This window comes from Arvicanthis niloticus, chromosome 1 (genome assembly GCF_011762505.2).
Source record: "Arvicanthis niloticus isolate mArvNil1 chromosome 1, mArvNil1.pat.X, whole genome shotgun sequence".
Lineage (NCBI taxonomy): Eukaryota > Metazoa > Chordata > Mammalia > Rodentia > Muridae > Arvicanthis > Arvicanthis niloticus.
The window spans coordinates 106,685,851-106,701,907 of NC_047658.1; the positions used below are offsets into that span (position 1 = coordinate 106,685,851).

General features: G+C 49.0%; 1 protein-coding gene across 2 annotated transcripts; it reads right to left on the minus strand.

Annotated features, from left to right (window-relative positions):
* Positions 1-9,155: 9,155 nt before the first annotated feature.
* LOC117694186 (sperm flagellar protein 1-like) lies at positions 9,156-15,946 on the minus strand. Of its 2 annotated transcripts, none has more exons than XM_034485054.2 (7): positions 15,684-15,946; positions 15,167-15,278; positions 14,188-14,338; positions 13,615-13,812; positions 13,180-13,267; positions 13,001-13,097; positions 9,156-9,466 (listed from the first exon to the last, which is right to left on the minus strand). In XM_034485054.2, exons 1-6 carry the CDS (start codon positions 15,817-15,819, stop codon positions 13,024-13,026), a joined length of 759 nt encoding a protein of 252 aa, XP_034340945.1. In that variant the 5' UTR covers positions 15,820-15,946; the 3' UTR covers positions 9,156-9,466; positions 13,001-13,023. The 2 variants fall into 2 exon arrangements, with proteins under 2 accessions (XP_034340945.1, XP_034340935.1); XM_034485044.2 differs by having other exon boundaries at positions 13,611-13,812.
* Positions 15,947-16,057: the final 111 nt, after the last annotated feature.

Consider the following 16,057-nt stretch of genomic DNA (forward strand, 5'->3'; position numbering starts at 1 on the left):
TGGGTCAGAGGGACCTGAGAACATGTCGGGTTGTGCTGCATGTCCACATGTGAACCTGTCTGGTGGGAGACCGTGCATGCATGTGAGTGAGTGGCTTAGATTTGGGGTATGGGAAGTGATAAGAAAACCAGACCCAGGTAGCCTCAGGCTGGGTGGGAGTGAAGGGTGGAGGACATTCCAAGGCCTTACTGTCCCTCAGCCCTCCACAACTAACTAAGTCTGGGAGGCATGGTGGAACAGGATAGGAAGGACAAGTCCATGATGTAATACTGAGGCTGAGGTGAGGGTTGGCTGGGGCAGGTACCCAAGGTTGGGAGGACCACCAGTAAGTATACTGGGGCAATGGAAGAAAAATGTCATAAGGTTTAAAGCAGAGTTGGCGAGGGCAGGGTCGGGGAAGGGGGTCTGTCTGTCCCTGACCAGCTTTGACACTCAAGGCTGGCACAAATAGAACACACTGCCATCTGGCCTGTGGCTCATTCTCATTGGATCTCAGGATGGACAAAGGTGACTCATCGCTGCCCAGGCTGTACTCGGAAGCTAGAGTCTTGGGTGGTATCTATAGAATAAGCTACTGTGGAGACTAGCACCCACAGACTATTTGGCTGTCTTTACCTCACCTAACCTCCTTCCATTTAGCCAGTTCAAGGAACAAAGTGAAGTTGCTTAGTAGGCGTGGTCGACAAATACCCCCTGAAAACAAGCCAAGCACCTCGCCATGGCCCTATCGCCCAGCCCCACCTGCCACCTACCTGTCTCTGCTTTTGTGGTTGTTGGTGAGATGACACTGAGACCAAGCACTGACCATGGGAGGTCTTCATCCTCACTTGGTCACATCCGCAGTTCCTTCGGGGCTCTCTTATCTAAGTGTGCACATCCTTTTCAGTTTGTGAAAAGGTACTTCAAAATCACACATGATTAAGCAACCCTTGGGTGGGGGGTGGGGGGTCCTCTCTCCCAGGCCTATAAGAAGGCGCTATTTCCTAACTATAAACCAGTGCATTATCATAGAGTCTGAATTGTACAGAAAGGGGGAATTACTTTTAACTATGTTCAGTTCTTTTTTTTTTTTTTTTTTTTTGATCCAGTCTGTGTTTAGGACACCTATCCCCACAATTCCTCTCCATCATGTGTAGTGTGTGTGGTGTGTGTGTGTGGTGTGGTGTGTGTGTGTGTGTGTGTGTGTGTGTGTGTGTATGCCAGAGGCTATCTTCTGTCTTTTTCCATTGTTTTCTACCTTATGTTTTGAAAAGGGATTTCTCACTATCGTGGAGTTTACCAATTAGGCTAGATTGGCTGGCCCCCAAGCTACAGAAATTCTCTCTCACCCCTGCCTGCAAGAGCTGAGATCACAGGCATGTATCACTACAGTGGGCTTTTGTGTAGGTTCTGGGATCCAAATTCAGGTCCCTGTGTTTGTGTGGCAAATGCTTTACTAATTAAACCATGTCTTCAGCCCCCTTCACTTATTCCCTATACAGTGACCTGCTTTTTATGTTTGCCCACTGTGGAGGAGTTCTGATGAGTCCTGATGGCAATTGCTTTGCGTTTACCATGGAGAGATGTAGCCCAGACATTTGAAGCAGCAGCATGGACATAAAGGAAGGTGCTATAAGAACAGCCTTAGATACTTTGAGCATCAGAATTCCCCCAGGGTAATTCTGGATCGTGGTCCTCCCAGCACAAACTCATAGGCATCTCTCACTTCAAACAAGATGTCCACAAGCTCCCATTTATCCCTAGCTTCTGCCTCCAATGTCCTGTCTGTTTGTTGGGTCTGTTGGCACGCTTTCCAGCTTGACTGAAAGCAGTTTAAATGAAAATGTCAGACTCTAAGTGATGTTTTTGTTTGTTTGTTTTTGTTTAATGTGATATCATACCCAGTAGTATTTAAGTGAGGTTTTTTTGTTTTGTTTTTAGGATTTATTTATTTTATTTATATGAATACACTGTAGCTGTTCTCAAACACACCCGAAAAGGGCATCAGATCCCATTACAGATGGCTGTGAGCTACTATGTCATTGCTAAGAATTGAACTCAGGTTCTCTGGAAGAGCAGTCAGTGCTCTTAACTGCTGAGCCATCTCTCCAGCCCCGCTAAGTGAGCTTTTAAAACTCATTATGTACTCGAGGAGTCTAGAAGCATGTCAAATCTCCTGGAGCTGGAGTTAGAGGCAGTTATGTGTTGCAAAAATCAAACCCTGATCCTCTGCGAGCATTTAACTGCTCAGCCACCTCTCCAGCTCCTCAAGTGCGTTCCAAAGAAAATTCTGTGGTAACAGGATGTTTCAGCAATGGCTGTTCGTTCACACAACTTTTGTGCTGTTTTCTTTAAAGCCTGTTTAAATTGTTGCAGAATAGTTAACCCATGCAGAACCATATACCCAGTGATTAAAGAGTACTGTCATGCCACACCTACCTCTCTCAGCTGAGAGTCTGCACCCAGGACCCACTTACCACACTCCCAGTCAGCCCCACCCTTTTAAGGTTTCCCATCTTCAGTCAGAACTCACTCTGAGGTCTCTCATTTCCTGGACCTGCATCCCAGCCTCTTTCTTGCTCATTATTATCCTCCTTGGAGTGGGGTGGGGGAAGATAGGACACACAAGTGCACAGCACTCCAGGGTGCAGAGAGGGCCTTTCACACTTGTCTAGGGTTGAGGAGAGCACTGGTTTGCTTGCTTGGCTCCATTGGAAATGGCTTCTCTGGTATCACAAAGCACTAGAGGCACCTCATGAACAGGCAGAGCAGACATTGACCCTGTGTCTGTGTTGTCTGTATCTTTGTCCACATTGGAGGAGCTCCACATCCCAGGTTTCCTCTCCAGGGGACTTTGCTAGTTTGATGTGAACATCATCGTGAGCCCCTCAAGTCCTTTCTAGACAAGGGAAGGAAATTAAAAGGGAAATGAGGAGCTGGGTGGTAGTGGCGCACACCTTTAACCCCAGCACTCAGGAGGCAGAGGTGGGTGGATCTCTGTGAATTCAAGGCCAGCCTGGTCTACAAAGAGAGTACCAGGAGAAAACACTGTCTTGAAAAGCAAAACCAGACAAAACAAAACCCCAAACAACAATGTTTTAGGGCATAAGCAACCTGGAATAGACTCAGCCACTCCCCCAACATGCCAAATAATAATAAAGGAAAAAAAAAAAAAACGAAAACCACAAACAACTATAACAATTTAAAAAAAGAAAAGAAGGGCTGGAGAGATGGCTCAGTGGTTAAGAGCACTGACTGCTCTTTCAGAGGTCCTCAGTTCAATTCCCAGCAACCACATTGTGGCTCACAACCATCTGTAATGGGATCTGATGCCCTCTTCTGGTGTGTCTGAAGACAGCTACAGAGTACTCACATACATCAAATATAATAAATATTTTTTAAAAATTAAAAAAAAAGAAAGAAAACAGAAAGGGTAGGGATGAGGAAACCTGGACTTTGCCCATTATGCACAGCAACACTCGTGGAAGGAAGAGAGATGCTCACACTGGCCACTTGGGGTCATCCCGAGTCTCTGAGTAGCTGATTCTTGCTGAACAGTCAGCAGCCAGAAGGGTTAATTACCTTCAATCCATCAGTTTAAGCCAACCCCTGCTGGTATAACCCGGGTAGATTTAGGGGGCCGATGTTTCTCATTTGTAAATGAGGAAACTGCTCAGCTGGACTCCCAGGTGTCTGTAGACTCTGCCCAGGGACAGAAGTGTCTAACAGCATTTCATTTACATCCATGTGTGTACCTAAGTGTTAGCAGAGTTTTAGGGCGTAAGCAACCTGGAATAGACTCAGCCACTCCCCCAACATGCCAATCAAAGAGACCAACAGTGGTGAGGGGTAGAGAGACGGGATTTCACCAGAGTGGACACATTGGAAGGAAGAGATAACGGGGTTCGGTGACCCAAGTCCATATTCAGGGAGCAAGTGGGAACTTTTAAGATGTTGGAGAAAAGAGAGAAAGAGGGGTTAGGCTGAATAGCTAATGGAGCACGTGGTCCGGGTCAGGCAGGTAGTCTGATTGGTCAGTATTTCAGTTCTGCATTTATCACTTCAGGGAACCGGTTCCTAGATGCTCACTGGTTCTGGGTGCAACCCTGCTGCCATGAAATCCATTCTCCTGCAAGGGTTGTTGTTTCACAAGGCTGGTTCTGTTCCTTTCTGTGAAGATGTTTAGAGCACACCAGCTCCCCTAGAATGTGGTGTAACTGCAGGAGTGAGGCAGGAAGGAAATGCGAAAGAGATGACAGTGTCCAAGAGGGGACAATGGAGTGAGTTAGTGACGCAGAGATGTGTTCTCCCTACAGTTCCCAGAGATGATGTCTTAAGACAGGCATGGCAGCTCATGTACAATCTCACCTCCTGGGTGGTTGAAGCAGGAGGACTGCCAGGAGTTGGAGGCTATGTGAATAGGTTTGAGGCCAGTCTGAATCATATATCAAGACCCTATCTCAGAAAATAAAGAGCTTGGTGTTGTGGCCCACATCATCTTTAATTTTAGCACTCAGAGACAGAGGTGGATGGATCTTTATGAGTTCAAGACCAGACTGGTTTGCATGAGACCATATTTAGAAGAAGAGAAGGAGGAAGAGGAGAAGGAAGAGGAGAAGATCCTAGGTACTAGGATTACAAGTGTGTAGTGCGTACCACCACCTCAGTAGTGAATCCTTTCTTATAGGCTCTTAATTTGTCCTGGTATTTTTTTGCATTACATTTACTGCATAGCAGGAACAACAATAAAATAAAAATTTAAAAGCAAACACAGCAAGATCTGGATCCCGTGGCTTCACCAGCTTTTCATGGTCTTAGCTCCTGCCTTAAATTCATGGGAGAAATTTCCAGCAAATAGGAAGTGACACTAGCTGGCTCTTTGTGTTGGCATTCTGTTTAGGCTCCGCTTGCCCCCTCCTCTCTCTCTTGTCTTTCTGTTCTTGCTCTCCTGCCCTTGCTCCCTTACTCTCTTCCCCCTCCCCCCACCATTCCCCTACCCTCTCTCTATCCACATGCTCATGGCCAGCCTCTACTCCTCTACTCTCTCTGCCTTTCTGTCTCTCCTACCCTCTCAACTCTCCTCCCCATGCCCTGAACGTGTGGTTGGTCCTTCAGGGGGAAGGAATGCCTCAGCCTGGGCCCGAAGAGGCACCCCTTCCCCCACACCTTACCACACCTCCGCCAAACATATTCCTTCTGTCCTTATATTTTTATAAAAAACAACACTTTGTACCTCACCAGAAAGTCTCTAGTTTCTCTGAACTGGGGCTGAACCTGGGTATTTCCACAAGCAGCCGCAGAGAGCAAGGGTAAAACCCAGTCACAGCGTCAGGTCAGCCTTTACTTCCTGGGTGTGCTGCAGGCGGACCCTCTAGCAACCTCCTCCTCTTACTTTCCAGGAGATCAGGTATCTCTGCCCCGGCCTAGGCTGTTCTTCCAGGAATTCTCCATTTGAGTCTAACAAAACATTCCTATAATGACCCTTAAATTCTGAACCATCTCAGGATCAGGCCGAACACCCTTAATCTAAGCACTTGTGAGGCAGAGACAAGTGGATCTCTGAATTTGAGACCAGCTTGGTCTACATAAGAATTCCAGAACAGCCAGGCGGTGGTGGCGCACGCCTTTAATCCCAGCAGTTGGGAGGCAGAGGCAGGTAGATTTCTGAGTTCGAGGCCAGCCTGGTCTACAGAGTGAGTTCCAGGACAGCCAGGGCTACACAGACAAACCCTGTCTCGGAAAACCAAAAACCAAAAACCAAAAACCAAAAACAAAAACAAAAAAAAAAAAAAAAAAAGAATTCCAGAACAGCCGGGCAGTGGTGGCCCGTGCCTTTACTTTTAATCCCAGCACTTGGGAGGCAGAGGTAGGTGGATTTCTGAGTTTGAAAAACCAAGATAATAATAATAAAATATTAATAATAATAATCCAGAACAGTCAGGGCTACAACAGAGATCCTGCTTCAAAACAAACAAATTCTGGGGCAAGATGTCTTAACAGAATATGTTAGACCCACAAGGGAAGAACCCCGAGACCAAGGTAGAGAAAATCAATTGGATCATGAAATCTAGAGAATGAATTTTTTTTTCTCCAAAGATACCAGTAAAATGTGAGGTGGGGTGGGGTGGCTGGGGTCCTCATTTCATTTGTCCTCACCTGTTTTTATTTTAAAGAATTATTTATTTTATGTATATGAGTACACTGTAGTTGTTTTCAGACACACCAGAAGAGGGCATTGGATCCTATTACAGATAGCTGTGAGCTACCATGTTGTTGCTGGGAATTGAACTCAGGACCTCTGAAAGAGAGAGCAGTCAGTGCTCTTAACCACTGAGCCATCTCTCCAGCCACCTCAACTTTTTTTTGAGACAGAGTCTATTATCTGTAACTTGCTCTGTAGATCAGGCTGGACTCGAACTCACAGGAAACTGCTTGCCTCAGCCTTCTGAGTGCTGGGATTAAATTTGGCATGTGCCTTGAAACCTGCAGTCCCACAAACCTCCTCCAGATGGCACCCTAATCTTTCTCTCTCTCTCTCTCTCTCTCTCTCTCTCTCTCTCTCTCTCTCTCTCTCTCTCTCTCTCTCTCTCTTCCTTTCTCCCTTCCCCCTCCATCAGTTTACAGAAACCAGGTGCTCCTAGCCAGGACAAGCACATGAGGACTGTCCCTGAGGCAAACAGCCTGCTGTATTTGCTATATTAGAGTGGCTCCAGCCACCTCACCTCCAAAATTACAGTTTGTAATTGTTGATTTTGTCAATTTCAATCTAGAATTACTTGAGAAGAGAGTCTCAGTGAAGGCCTGTCTGTGGAGATTGTGTTGATTATGTTAATTGTGGCAGGAAGACCTGCCCACTGTGGGCGGGACCATCCTCTTGGTTTGGGTCCTGGAGTGTGTAAAAAAGGCACCAAGCTAAGCATAAGCACACATGCATGCATTCTTTACCCTGTTTCTGACTTCAGGCACAGCAGGACCAGTTCCCTTAAGCTTTGACTGTTGTGACTTCTCCACTGTGATGGACTGGAACCTGGACTCTGAGTTGAGACAAGCCCTTTGTCATTGTATTTTGTCCCAGTAACTGGAAATGAAACTAAGACAGTCCCAAGTGGAAACTCTAGACACTTAGACCACAAGGGTAGTTCTCCTGGGAGGAGAGAACTGGCTAGGAAGAGGTCAAATAACAACATGACCTGAGATAAAAAAGAGGAAGCCTGGAGCTGTGGGCACAGGGAGCCACCAGGATGAAGTTGCTAGCATATCCTGAATGCCCCAGGCACAGTAGCCCAGGGTTCGGCATCTTGTGGGGTTGGCACTACTAAGCCTTCACTGTGGTCCTGACCCTGCTCTTGCATGACTAAATAGCTTCTTTCAGGTCTCCTCAGAGTGAGTATTTTAGTTCCTCATACACGGGGAACTCCAGCTCAAGTCAGGCCTCTGCCTCACCTGCTTCCTGGAGTGTGGTTTTGGGTGGACAAGTCAAGTCTTGCTTATGAAACACCCGAGGCGCCTGTTACCTGAGCCACAACACATGCTCCATGATTGAGTGGGTCACGCCCTGAGGGAGTGGCATGATCACCCTGAAGTCTTGTTTTCTGTTTTTCCAGCTACATTTTGTCTGCCAGAAGCAGCCAGTACAGGAGCCACAGCCTGTCAGCCCATCCTTGCCCTCCATCTTGAGGCTACTGGGATGGCACCAGTACTGGCCATCACACTGTACAAACACAGTGCCACATATACAGTCACGTGTACAATCACAGACTCACAGCCACAAAGCATCACACAGTCAATACGTGGCCACACACACTTACAATGTCACGTGATTATATACAATCACACACCGTCACAGCATCGGGTACAGTCACACAGTGTTGCTGATAGTCGTACATAGTTTCACACTATCACATATACAGTCACACACATTGTCCCACATGCATTCGAACAAAGGTCGACAACACTGGCCTCCTCCCAGGCATCAGGATGCCAGTGGTAGTCTTCCTGGCCATTGAAGAAGCAGCCTCCACGTGTGTTTTTGTGTAATCCATGTCTGTTCATGCAAACACGTGCGTGCACCTGGCACCAGAAAACTGGCCTGAACTACCACTGCATGAGGGGACTTGGAGGGCTGGCCAGGTCTAGAACTGTCTGGGCCTCTGCTGACTAAGCCTCCATGGCCCTTCTCCGTTCTTCCCTCCTCCCTGAGGTGGAAGCCTGGTTTTATATCTAGTACTGTGGCAACTCTCTCTGGGAGGTTTTACAGAATTTAGGGAAGGTCTAAACACTGTCTTGGACACTAGGAACCTATCCATGACCCATGCGACAGAGGTGTCCCCCTTTGTAGTGCACTTTGGCTAGGACTAATGGAAGACGATAGGGGCTACTCTCCTGGAGGTTCCCTGCTTCTGCTCCGAACAAAGCTTTCCCAATCAGTTGACCACAGGGACCAGTGCTGACAGAGCCAGACACTGGGACACTGCCTTACTAACTAGAGCTCTGAAAAGTGACTCAGTGTAGGATGGGTGGTAGGACCTGCGGCTAGTGACTCGCTTCTGACTCACGAAGGAAACTGTTCCTGCATCTATGGTGGGGGGTGGGGGGCAGCTGTAAAACCATGAGTTCAGTCTGAAGTTGCTGCTCCTACTTCCTGAGAGGCTTCAGGGACCAGCCATGGCCTACAGGCACAGGGAAGCTTGACTCTGGGGAGAATGGTGGCTATGAGGAAACAGAGGCGGGCCCCAGCTAAGCCCCACTGTGGCTATAGAAGCAAGGTAGCTATGCAACAGCTCGGCATGCCTCCCAACCCCTGCCCGGGGATGTGGTTGGTATCCAGAAGGGTGAGGATGTCCCAGAGGCTAGAAGCAGCATCCAGGTCTTGAAACCCAACAGCTGTACTACTTGCCATGGCTATCTACCTGGCTCACCAAATCTTCAGGGCAAAGTAGGTCACCAGGCCACCTCAGAAGGGGTATAGCCTCCTCTCCTCTAGCTTCTCCTCCTGCATATCCAGCAACTTTCCTCTCTGTGACCCCCTGCAGTGGAAAAGCCCAACAGGCTCAGGCCTGCAAAATCTTCCAAGGGTCCTTATCAGCTGAATCTCTAGAAAACTTCAGGGTGGCTACATGATTAACAGTTTCCACCCACCCTCGAAGGCGACCCGGAGACACTGCACAGACCAGGACTTTGTGAGCTCACAAATGCAATAAAATCAATGATGATGACAAGATACTGGGGGACTGGGAGAACCAAACTCAAATCTGTCCAAACTCGTCTCCAGCCCCAGCCTGCTTGGGCCTCCACACCTCACATCTCACTCTGAGGCTGCATGATCAGTGAGACGCTCCGGGTGGGCTCGGGATCAAGGTCTGAATGACTCTGGATGGGGGCTCCTCCAGGTCTGATGCTCCTCAGGTCCAGTTCTCATCAGCTCCCAGATCCGTTGGTCCTTCAGCTGTACCAGATGTTCCAACCTCATCACCTTCATCTGCAAAATCTTTAGAAAGCACACAAGTCTGAAAGTATCTAAAGAAGTCTGTCTACCTGCCAGCTAGGCCTTGGGCAACTCCATCCTCTGGGAATGAATGTACAATTACAGGTCTGATGGCTTTGGGATAGGGCCAAAGGCCTTGGTGGGGGCCACTAGGAAAGAGAGACACCAAGATCCTTGGGGAAAATCCTACAGTCGGTGAGCCCACGGAGCTCGGGGTTGGCAGGCTGTGGAGAGCTGGTTTTTCTCCTCCTGTTCCTTGCTGGGAATCTCCCTGGCCTCTCTGTCTGTTTTCCTGTATCAGCCAGAAAGGCCAAATGTAGGTCAGGGCAAAGGAAGGCAGGGCAGGGCAGGGTTGCAGAGGGACTGAGCCTTCTTTGCTGTGAGCTAAGCACCTAGTTGGGAAGTTACTCAGGGCATTATTTGCAGAAACAGCAGATGATGGGTAGATATGTGGTTGTTATGCTGTCTGTCCATCATGATGTACTTCCAAAAGCTGATGACTCAAGAATAAGTGTGTGTGTGTGTGTGTGTGTAGGAAGGGGAAGGATATAGCTCAGTGCTTAAAGTGATGACTGAAGAGTAAGTGTGTGTTTGTGCGTGTGCCTGTGCATGTGCGTGTGCGTGTGCGTGTGTGTGTGTGTGTGTGTGTGTGTGTAGAGGGAGGGGAGAGAGATAGCTCAGTGCTTAAAGTGATGACTGAAGAATAAGTGTGTGTGTGTGTGTGTGTATGTGCATGCATGTGTGTGTGTGTGTGTGTGTGTGTGTGTGTGTGTGTAGAGGGAGGGGAGGGAGATAGCTCAGTGGTTAAAGTTAGAAGTGCATACTCTTGCAGGGTTTGGTGGTACATCCCTTTAATCCCAGTGCAAACTCTGTGAGTTTAAGGCCAGCCTGGTCTACGTAGTCAGTTCTAGGACAGCCAGAGCTATGTAGAGAGACCCTGTCTTTAAAAAATAAAAAAGGATGTTGGTGGGGAGGCTGTGTCTGTACTGGTAATCTCTTGGAGCAGTTCAGGTTGATTTTGACCACCCTCACGAGGCAGCTCACAAGTGCCTGCTGCTCCAGCTCCAGGAGAGTCTGATGCATCTGCTCTCCGTGGGTATCTGCGCATACCCAGATGTACACAAAATTTAAATTTTTTTTTGAAATTCTGTCTGTCTATGTAGTCCTGGCTGCCCTGAAACTTTCTATATAGACCAAGCTGGCCTTGAACTCACAGAGATCCTCCTGCCTCTACCTCTGGGATCCTGGAATTAAGGATGTGTGTCACCATGCCCAGATACACGTAATTTTTTTTTTTTTTTTTCCGAGACAGGGTTTCTCTGTGTAGTCCTGACTGTCCTGGAACTCACTCTGTAGACCAGGCTGGCCTCGAACTCAGAACGTAAATTTTTTTAATGAAATAAAAACATAAGTGAATGAAGATGGAGCTGCTTCAGCTAAGAATGGTGGCACCACCTACAATACCTACAATCCTAGCCCCGGGGAGCAGAGTCGGGGGTCACTAGAACTTAAGGCTACTCTGACTAGTTAGCAAGACTCAGCCTCACAAAACAGAACAGACAGACAGACAGACAGACAGACAGACAGACAGAGACAGACAGAGACAGACAGAGGGAACACAGTTTGAGCAGCTCCCCTCAGTCCTTCGGCAAATCTGGGGCATCCGTGGTCCCTCCATGCCTACTTCAAGGATGACCTTGTCCCAAACTTTCACCCATTGGAAACCAAGACCCCACTGTGCTCCTCAGGCAGAAAAACTGGATCTGTCTCATTCCCATGTAGTGTGAAGGAAGGCATGTAGATCAGGGTGGGGAGCCAGTCTCACAGCAGACAGTGAAAGACAAGGTCCTGTCCTGGACCTGTGGAGTATGACACTTGTGTTCACAGGCAGTACATAAAGCCCGTGTTCTGGACACCTGTCCACTACTCTTCATTCAAATCAAAAAGCCAGAGAACTGTTTGGCTAGATCCAGCAATGGATTTTATCCCTTGGGGCCCAGCCACAGGCTTGATACAACCTGTCTATCACAAAAAAATTCCTCCAAAGTTGTGTATCTCACTTTGTGACAATTTACAAGTGGTATTCAAGCCTTAAATGGCAAGCTGAGTGTCAAATTTAGGTGGCAAATGGGTCTGTTTTCTCTCTGTGTCTCCACAGAGAGACTGAAAAGTTACAGTTCCCTTGGTCAGCATATGAGCCATGGCAACAGTGGGGAGAGCCTCGCTGAGAACAAGCGGGGTGGATGGAGGCAAAGACTTCAGTTCTCCTTACTGCTTCCTCTCTACTTCTGCTCTGCAAGTACAAAGCCACAGTAATATCACATCACTTTCCTGTTTTCACAAGAAGAGAACTCATCAAGATTTGCGTACATACTCAGGAACTGAGATGGCATTGCAATTTCCGACAGCCCCTGTGACCCTGTGCCCATTGGTGCACGGTCTCCGTTCTTCCCTATTATCTTAGCTTGTGTGTCCCCAGGATACAGGGAGAGGTAAGGAATAATAAGGGGCACAGGAAGTTCCTAGTGCAAGAGCAGAAGTGTGCCTGGAACCAAATGTCCAACAGAGAGCAAGGCACGGACCACACAACCAGGCAGATACTGCAGGACTAGCTGTGTCCTCACAGAGTCAGGAGCACATCCACTGATGTGCATGCATGTGCAGTCCCAGGCATTAGCCCACACAACCAGGCACACACCACAGAACTTGGTGTGCACGGCAGAGCCATGTGTGCACTACACAATAAGCTGTGTATCAGAAGAGCCAGGTGTGTACTGCAGGGCTAGGTGTGTTCCATAGAACCAGATGTGCATCAAAATCAGGTTTGCATTGCACCTCTAAATGCTCACAAGGATCCCCAGGTGGGTCATTTCGAGGGCCCTGGCTTTTAGAGATGAAGAAAAAAAGACAAGGCCCAGTTCAAGCTAATGGGGGATGGGGCCAGCAGGAGCCTCTCCAGCCAGCATCCCTCCCACTCTGTTTTCCCAGCACCTACTTCCTGAAATGGATCCCAGTCCACTCTGCCACCTTGTACTCCTGAGCTGCATTTGGATCTGGGATGAACAGACTATTGAGGCAGGTAGTGAGTACGTTAGGGACCCACTAATCCACCATATCTTTTCTGCCTCTGAGAAGGACTGAAATGGTCCACAGACTGTTTCCTTTCCTTTTTTTTTTCCCTTAAAAATTTCAAGACAAGGTTCCTCTGTGTAGTCCTGGCTGTCCTGGAATTCACTCTGTACACCAGGCTGGCCTCGAACTCACAGAGATCTGCCCACTCTGCCTCCTGAGTGCTGGGATTAAAGCCATGAGCCACCACTAATAGTCCACTAGCTAATTTTTTAAAGAATCTAAAGAATGTCTAAAGACTGTTGATTCTCTCTGGTCAGGGCCTCACACTCCCCATATAGCCCTCACTGGGTCAGTGCCAGCTCTGCAGAAACTCAGCCAAGGAGTGTGAAACTGGGGTCGTGGGTCCCTCTGCATCCTTGCAGCTCAGAATGTCCAGGAAGCAAGAGATGCCCAATAGGACCATACCTTGACTGTCTCCTGCAGAATGGCTAGTGCTTGCTCCTTATCCTCCAGCTGCTGCTGGATGCTGACCAGGTGATCCCAGAGCCCTTCAATTGAGTCCCTGAAAGGTAAACACTGACCTTTAATCCAGGATAGGGATCATAAGGAGGTGGGCAGGGAGAATGTGAGAGATAAAGGTCCACCCTCTGCAAGCACAGCAGCCCATTTTCTCCATATCCCTTTGATTCTGAAGGATCTTCGTGCTGGAGGGGGCTGGAGGGCTCTGTAGGCCTGTATGACAAATAGACACTATCAACTCAGGACCTTGCTTCTGAGAGGCACCCACTAGTGACAGGACATATGGATGAGGGGAGGGAACATGATCCATAGCCAGTAAAGCAGACTCAGAAGTTATCATGGAAGGACTTGGTTCTATCCTGGTATCAGGGCCCTTTGCATAGCCCTGGAAACCTCAGAAATGGTGCTCCTGTTTGAACAATGGCTTCCCTGCATAGCTCACAGGCTCCCCCTTGGATGGTTGCTCTCTGGGTATTGATGGAGCCAGGACTCTAAGTATTATGCCTTTCTCAGAAGCCCACTAGCCCCTCTGGGCCCAGGATGCACCTGAGCATACCTGCCTTCTTTTGAAGGTTTGGGAGCTCAAGATCATCATGCATCCAGCTTTCGGGAATGTTGTGATGTTCTCTGTAGGAGTCCCAGAGGGGCTCTGACAGGCTGCAGTTATCCACATTAGGATCTTGAATCTTAGTGGTATGTGAGTGGGAGGTAAGCTTCCCCCAAGGTCGGACAGCATTCATACCAGAGAGTCCTGGATCCTGCAAAGTACAAAAGTTGGGAAGTGAAGTGCAGCTGGGCTGAATATGTCTGGTCTGTATGTACTCTGGGTGGGCTTAGTGTGTAAGCTGGAGAAGAGTGGGAAGGGCTTAGGTTGGTTCTGTTGGAGCAACTCTTAAGTGTTTTCACTGCCCCAGGGTAGGTGGATCAGGCTGGGAAGGAGATGATCCCAGACAGCAGGGAAATCAGGAATCAGTCTAAGTGAAGACTGTAGCCTCGTGTATGGGCTTCATTTCTTTCTGGACCAGGGATATTCATTTCTCTGTTTTATTCTCACACAGACAGGTTATCTGACTGTGGGCAAGGGGCAGAAGATGCAGCAGACTTGCAGGCTGAATCGATGTGCAGACACTTACAGCTGTACCAGCTGAGCCTACATGAACAGCCCTGGCCTCCATCTTCTCCCTCAGTGCACATAGGATAGATTCGATAACTCCAGGCCTGTTGGATACCACCCTTTGGATATCATTATCTGAGATACACAAGTGCAGCTTGCGGAAGACTTTCCTGCAAAGAAGGTAGGGGTAAACTCTCAAAGCAGTGCCATCAAGGGCTAGGAGTTGAGCCCTCCCTGAAGTTCCTTCCTCCTGACAATGCCTTCCAGCCACTGGGCAACATCTAGCTTTCTCAGAGCGCCCCCTTTTGCTCTGTACTTGAGGGGCACATGGCTCTCTCATTCCTGGCCTTTGGAGCTATGTCTCAGGAGATCACAGAACATGGTGCTCTATCAGGCCGTGTTCTCTGCACTCATTCTCATCTCTCTGATGGCTTACCCTCTGTAAGTCCTGTTGATACAGCTCAACGGAACCCGAAACCTGCAGTGGGGCCCTCTCAGGCATAATCATCTATCTCCCTTGAGTTTTCTCTCCATATCTACCCTCTCAACCATAAGCCCATGAGACTGTACCCAGGCCCAAGCCCTGCAATGCTTCTATCCCAATCTGAGCCAGTCTTTTGGGCATTCTGACTTCCCCCATACAACATTCTGGGTGCCCACACGTTTTCCACCTTGGTTTGCTTCCTGAAGGCCCTCAGTGATTGGACTACATCGGACATGTCTGCCTAACTCTGACTGGTTGTTCTTGATACCACTTATCACACCAAACATACAGGCAGAGACTTGTCTGAGGACATTTTGGGAAGTGAAGTAAAAGATGCCTCCACTAATCTGTAAGGGAACAGGCTAGCTGGTAGGCTTCCCTAGCAAGGAGCCCCCAGGAACCCTGGTTGTGGTACATTTCTGTAGGCAAGGACCCACAGTAAGGCAGTCAGAGACCCACAGCTGGAGAGGGCATCCCTGGGTCAACCTAGGAGGGCTGAGCTCCCAGGCCTTGCCTGTTGAGAAGGCTCCAGTTGCTCAGCTTCTGGTCTGTACTGCAGGCTGGGATGTAGCTGTGCAAGTCCACCAGCCGAGGGCGGAAGTGCTTCACAATCTCGGCCACCAGCACTGTGGGAATGCGAGGTGAACTTGGCTTGCCTGGATAAGACCCTGGGTTGCAGCTGAAATCCCTGACCACATGAGATGCATGGAATGGAGTGGGAAGGACACGAGCTTGTCCTGGGGAGCCCATGATTGTCCCCGAGTCTTCGGCACGGCACCTAGACTCCAGGACAGACCAAGTGGTAGGATGGCCTGGGGAGCTAATACAGCGTGAGAGCCCAGGAGGAGCTGGAAGAGCCACAGGAGGCCATGTTTGCTACTACCTTTCCTACGGAGCATGAGTTTGGACTCAAGAACCGCTCCGTTCCCCCAACACCCACACCCATACTAAGGGGCTGGACAAGGGTGGCCCTCAGCTTTGAGTCCTCTTCATCATCCTCCCCATAGCGCCTGCCTCTGCCTCACTCGCACCACCATCACTGAAGTCCCGAGCCAAGTGGCGCTTAGGGCGGCTGAGTGGGAGCCGGTCCAGCCAGGCGCAGAGGTTGTGAATATCCCCAGGCGTTGGCAGGAACGCAGCAGAGCTCTGCTTGGAAGTACTGAGCATGGCAGAGGAGTGGGGGTATGCAGCAGCGAAACACAGCGGAAGAAACCTGGTGAGTTTGGACCGTTGCTGGGAGACGAGGCACAGCCGGAAGGGGCGGGGCCCTAACCGCACCGGCCCTCCCTCGGTCCCAGGTAGGATTGGTCCTCCTGCAGGTCCAGAGACCTGGCTGAATTAAGATGGATGGTAAAAAATGAAGGAAGATAGTAGGTGAAATAGTTTGATCTGGTGTAATAAAAAC